The sequence below is a fragment of the Buceros rhinoceros genome, unplaced genomic scaffold (genome assembly GCF_000710305.1).
Source record: "Buceros rhinoceros silvestris isolate BGI_N320 unplaced genomic scaffold, ASM71030v1 scaffold2960, whole genome shotgun sequence".
Taxonomy (NCBI): Eukaryota; Metazoa; Chordata; class Aves; order Bucerotiformes; family Bucerotidae; genus Buceros; species Buceros rhinoceros.
Genome location: NW_010388840.1, coordinates 1 through 6344, shown reverse-complemented (window position 1 = coordinate 6344; position 6344 = coordinate 1). Strand labels below are relative to the sequence as shown.

The window sequence follows — 6344 nt, the reverse complement described above, 5'->3', positions numbered from 1 at the left end:
CAGCAGGAAGAACCAACAAACCTGTCTTACAACGGGAGTTCTCCCTGACAAGCGAACTTCTAGGACTTCATGGAGCACCCAAGAAAAGCTTCTCCCTTGGGCACCAAAACCCCGTATCCTTATCTTTCCTTTTTGCATAGGAGCAAGTGCATGCTATCCTCGCTGCCTCGCGTTTATGAAAAGGAGAAGGAATTGCACAACGCTCTTGCTCTCAATATCCAAGCACAACTCCTCCAGCAGGCCGTATGCAACACAGGCTTCCAAAGTCCTAGTCGCTGTGACAACATGGTTTATCACATCATCCTACCTTCCCCACATGGTAAAAGCTAGCAAGGTTCGTTTCAGTCACAGAAATCTCAAAAGCAAGAGTTTCTCCTTCCCACAGGCAGTTCTACAAACAGACACCACTAGCCTACGACCCGAAGCCAAAGCCACACCTGGCAGCAGGGACCCCACCCATGGGTAGCCCTGTTACAGCAAAGTCAGTATGTAGGAATCCATCCTAGACAGCAGCAAGTCCAACATTTTCCTATGAATTCTCTCCCGCTGCATACTGGTGTCAGTAAAGCTTCACTCGTAACAGGGAGGTTAATTCCACTGAACGGCACAGTGAGCCGCCGGTTCTACCGACACTGCAGTCTCAGACCACATTGTTTCAGGCGAACTGATGTGCAATGGTGTTCTGGTTTGGGCTGGGATAGAGCCGATTTGTCTTCTTAGTAGCTACAGTAGCGCTGTTGTCTGGATTCAGTGTGAAAAGAATGTTGATAACATTCTTTTGATATTATATATATTTTGTTGATAACATTCGCAGAGGTAACCCCACCTGGGCTGCTGACTTACAGCAAGATACTGCTGCTCGGGTAGAGAACGTGGTTGTGCAAGTACATCACGTAGATGCCCATGTACCCAAGAGTCGGGCCACTGAAGAACATCAAAACAACCAGCAAGTGAATCAGGCTGCCAAGACTGAGATGCTCAGGTAGATCTGAACTGGCAACATAAGGCTGAAAAATGTACGGCTTGCTGGGCGCATGATACCTCAGGCCACGAAGGAAAGGATGCAACATATAGAAGGGCTTGTCACTGAGGGGTGGACTTAACCACAGACGCTATCACGCAGGCTATCCATCAGTGGGAAACGTGCTGCAATCAAGCAAGCTGAACGGTTAAAGCTGCTCTGGTGTGGAGGACGATGGTTAAAATAGAAGTACGTGGAGGTTTGGCAGATTGACTATATCACACTCCCACAAACCCCACAAGGCAAGTGCCATGTGCTTACAACGGTGGAAGCAACCACCGGATGGCTGGAACATATCCCCCACCCCACCACCTGGAACAATGTACCGATATTTGCTGTCAGTGCTAAGAAACCCGGGACTTCTCAGCTCCCCGTGTCTTGCTAACGTACAGGTGCACCAGAAACTGGGAGGGAGCATAGCCAGAGCAACAGCCCCAAGTCGGCCCGTGGCATATTCCATACCACGTAACATGGTGCTCAGTATACAGATGAAGGGTGCCTAGGAAGCTGGCTCTCTCTTCCAGGATTGTGGTTTGGGATTTCCTCTCCTCTGGGATCGCTAGCTGGGAACAGGCTGAGCCTCAGCCAGCAGGTCTTGAGCAACTGCACATGCTTAGCAAAGGCCACCTGGTTGTCAACGCGAGGATCTGCCAACCAAGCTGGCCTTGCCCAGTCAAACCTTCTGCGTAGTGCCGGTGGGGATAAAGCCCCTGTGCTGCACATTAGAAACACGCTGGGGAAGACAGTCTGGGTTATTCCTGCCTCAGATAAAAGTAAACGCACCCAGGCGATTGCTTTTGCACAAGGACCTGGGTGCACTTGGTGAGTGATACAGAAGGATGGGGAAGCCCTCATCCTGCATGCCTGTACCTCAGGGGTATTTGATTCGGGGTGAAAATAGCTGACAAACTGAACTGTATTATGTTCACTGGTCCCCACCATTCCCTGGCACAGGGTGAGCAAGTGGCTGCGTGGTGTTTGCCTGACGGCTGGCTTTAAAACCACGACAAACGGGTGGAGGGTCACCTCTGCTCAAAAATAACTTTTCCTCTCTTCCTTGACTGTCAGAACTTACTTCCACAGTTTAAGCAACTATTTTGTGAGGAGAGCTCCAAAACTGGATGGTTTTATTTTCCATTGTTTGGATTTCTATAGTGTTGCTGTATGAGGTTTAGGCCAGTGGCCCACAGAACTGCGTCTTAAAGCCTTTGGAAAGAATATTGTCTTCCCAGAAAATATATGCAACATATTACACTACTGCATAAAACATCTTATGGACTTTAAAACTGAAAAAAAAATAAAAGGTCCAAAACCTCTGAGAATAGGAAGGAGCACAAGTACTTTTGTCTGAACTTACTCTAGATACAAATAAAAATGCCTACTGCTGACTTCTAAGAAACCTGCAGTTCCCTTTCCTCCAGCTATTTATTCTGATTTTAATATGAAAAGAAACCATAAGTTATCTCATCATAAGCTCTGTCCTAAAAAAAGAAAGGGGGAAGAGAGGGAGAGCTCACAAGTAAGTTTTTTCTGCATCCTCCACCCCCAACTGATTACACAACTCTCGCCTGCCTTCTTGTTCCTGTTCTCCATCACGACAATGCAGAGCTAGTCAGCTGCCAGACGGCAGGCCATGAACCAAGAGGATACGTCCACCTTCGTCACAAACAAGTTCAAGTGCCACAGTGCACTCTGAAGCCACCCCAAAACTTCAAAAGAGCCTAGGACAGCCTAACCAGACAATTAACCACCTCCAAGCTCAAGCATCAGGAAGACCAGGGTAACCCTTTGAAACTTCGAAGGCACCAACCAGCCTTGAGCAAGAAATCAGAGCTCACTGCAGCAAGTACAAAAAAAAAATCTAACAAAAATGGTAATTAAGTGTTTATTAAAAAATATATTAGATTTATTTAAAATTATATCAGATTTTTTTGGAGCATGCCATACACCTTCATATGGACCAGACTACAAAGGCATGGAGCTCTGCATTGCCTCTTCCTTTACCCACAGCACCAACCTTCTCCAGGCTGACCAGCCCGGACGCTGGACAGAGCGGAGGGCGCGAACCAATGCCCTACAGGGTCTAGAGCAGACAGACAGATGAAGCAGCACTGACAGTGGCACAAGGACTAGAACAAAGGAGCAGCTGATACCACCCATCAATCATGGCCAGCAGCTATACCTTCACCCCAAAAGAAACGCTGCTTTGCAGCGTTACATTAAATTATAACAATAGATTACTACTAAATATAAAGCTAACTTGACACCAGTTGTAGTCACAGCTCTACTTTCTTCCTCCTAAACAAAGCCACATGTGCATAAGCAAAGCGAAGCAGAATCGTGCCCATTGCTATCCACGTGCAGTTTCCATGCTGGCAGACCAGTCCTCTGCCACCGCTCCTCCACCAAGTTCTGGCACGTAACTCCTTGCTGGAACACCGCAAGGCCAAACACACAGCAGTGGAAGCAGAAATGTGTCTTTAAAGATGACGTTTTAAGACCCTGTGAAACAGAGAAGCAGGAAAACTGATGAACTGAAAAGGTGCTGCAGTCATCCCTAGCAAACAGAACTCCTCTGAGCACAGCCTGGAGCTAAGGGATGGGGCGGGAAGAAGGCAAGGAGGAGAGGCATTGCAATGAGTCCCCTTGCCTTTGAAAGATGGCTCACCATTGCAGACAGTCTAACTGGAGGAGAAACTGGAAACAGGAAACTGGGACTAGGTTTGTTACCCTTGATCCCAGTACAGCTTTGTCCATTGGCTGCTCTCACGGGGCAATACACCAGCTGCCGCTCAACCAACACATAAAACATGCCAAGATTAGAAAGCAAATGCTCCATCTGGAGGGGAGACAAAAGTTCAAACTTCACCACTGCAACACCAGACGTGAAAAAAACAAACACAACACACCACCTCTGAGATAACCCAGCACGGTTGTAGGAGCATGTGGGATCTGCCAGTGCACAAACGGGGAGTGAGGGAATGGCTTTGGACTGGGGAACAATTACACACAAAACAAAAGAACTTGTAGGAACAGTTCTGTTCCAAGACTGGAACAATTATTTAATAAATGCAGAACAAAATAAATAAAACCTTTCTCATTTTCTCCAGTGGATGTTAAATACACAATTAAAATAACTATGCTGTGTATGTCAAATCATTCAGAGTCCCGTGTCCCAGATCGGCCATAGGTGACACCAAACAACCAACGCAAAAATCCAACTGCCAGGCTGCTCTACGGGTGCATTTCAAACACATGCACAGAAACCAGAGGCTCTTGCTCTGCTCTGCTCCCTTCCTTAAATCATCCATACACCCAAGGGTAACACCCACCCTCTGTGCTTACTTACACCCATGACTTACTGGTGTTTGAAACCAGCTACCAGGGATACCTCACCTTTGTAAGCAAAATACTCTCTCTCAGGGAACACTAAACTGTCATTATGCAAGTCTTCTTTTCTGTTTTTAGTTCATCAGAGCTAGAAAGCGACTCTTCACTGGAAGCACAGACAGAAGGGTTTCTGCCGGCAGCACTTGCCCTGGGCAGTGCCTGCACCACAAGCCTGCAGCAGCCCTTACGCTCCCCCGGTAGCCAGATACACCCACCTGTGGGCTGCGAGAAGCCACTCTGTGCCACTGCCAAGCTCCAAGAGGACCAGAGCCTACACAGAGCTCCGACGTGTCAGGCAGAGACCCCTTCATGTGGCTTCACTCCCAGAAACAAAATGACGTAACCTATCAACGTGAGTGCATCCACTCCCATTTGAAGTGCTGACAAATCTTTTAACATTGATATAAATTACAACTTTTCATTACCCCTAGTATTTATTCTTCTGCACACAACTCTTAACTGGACAGACTTAAAATCAATTCAAGTTACAGATCTCTCAGTCCTCCCACAGTCCCAGTCTCATTTAACAGATGCCCTCACCTCGCTCACCTAGAAACTGCCAGCATTTCCACTCAGGTGTACATCATTCCTATATTCCAGCTGCCACCAGTAAAACAAAAAACTAGATTATTTCTATTTCTCAAACTGTCACCTTGGGTTTCTCACCCCTCCTCCCCCTACCAGTTCCTCTACTTCCCTTCTGCTCTCTGCTTTCTCCAACAGCTGCTCCATACGCTCTCCCCAGGAAAACACAGGCCCAATGCAAGAAGTAGCTCTGTCTAGTGATGGCTCCTCAGTCCGACTGCCAGCTGTGCTCCCAAGAGAGGGTCTTCCGGTTTCTCCACTCCAGTACCGCACTTACAGATTACATTTTGCTGTAGAAGAATCCAGGAATCTCCTTATAATTAAAGAGTCAAGGGAGTTTTAGAAACTGGAAACCAACAGCAGGATGTAGCCCATTACCCATCAGTTCTTTGTGGACTACAAAGCAGTATTTTGTAGTCAAAAACATTCTCAGAGTAACTGTCCTTAGCTGCAGTAATTTCCCAGACTATTTCACCTTTGGTTTCTCAAGTACATTCCCAGTGTTGCAGCATCTATATTGTAAGTAATGAGAGGAACAGAAGTTAATAAAACGCACACACACAAATCACACCCTAACAACATTTTTTTTTCTGGAGCACAAGACCTAAATATGGAAACAAACTTACTTTTAAATATTGGAAGCAGTGTTGAAAACAGAAAGAATTTGCTGTGAAAGACAGCCCACCTTTTGCCTGCCTATCAAAGAATGAATCTTCTCATACATGTTGTGCATGCAGTTCCAGAGGTGAACCCGTCTGAAACCAGCTGGGAAAATGCAAAAGCATGTGGCAAGTGTCCCCGTGACGTTAGAACCCAGCGGGCACTGGATAAGCGTGCAGGACCAGGGCCTTCACGCTGAGACTGGAGCTGACCGAGGGGCAAGGGAAATGTAAAATACAGTCAGCAAGGAAGAGTCAGCAAGAATAAACCTTTCCTCCTTACCAACACGTTAAAAAGTTGGAACATCAAAGCACTGACACTCAGCTGTGGCAAGAGTACCAGAGAGCGCTGGGAGCCCAGCTCTCCGCACTCACTCACAAGACAGCGTTCTCCTCCTGCAGAGAGGGGGAAAGCTACGTAAAACACATTTCCTCAAATATTCTGAACCAGAGCTTTACTGCTAGCAGGCAAGAGCCTTCAGAACCGGGCAGGCACACAGGCAAACGCCACTTACCAAAAAAGTATCCGCAAAATGTTTGCCACCAGCAACACCAGGCAGACGTAGGTGGAGAAGCCCTCGGCGTTCTGGGTCCGCCGGATGTCTCTGTACTGCGGGATGTAGGGCACCACGCCACCGAACACCATGGCCCCCGCAGCGCCCCACGACACCAGCTGCTGCACGGGGACC

At 47.5% G+C, this 6344-nt stretch overlaps 1 protein-coding gene across 1 annotated transcript in view; it reads right to left on the bottom strand.

Moving 5' to 3' along the window:
- The window catches only part of PQLC1 (PQ loop repeat containing 1), a gene marked incomplete at its 5' end in the record, with an annotated part of 43459 nt that extends 37119 nt beyond the window's left edge, over positions 1 to 6340 (bottom strand). The window contains one exon of the mRNA XM_010131487.1: positions 6171 to 6340. Within this exon, the coding sequence (XP_010129789.1) occupies positions 6171 to 6340 (170 nt within the window). The remainder of the gene's footprint in view (positions 1 to 6170) is intronic.
- Between the last annotated feature and the right edge of the window lie 4 nt (positions 6341 to 6344).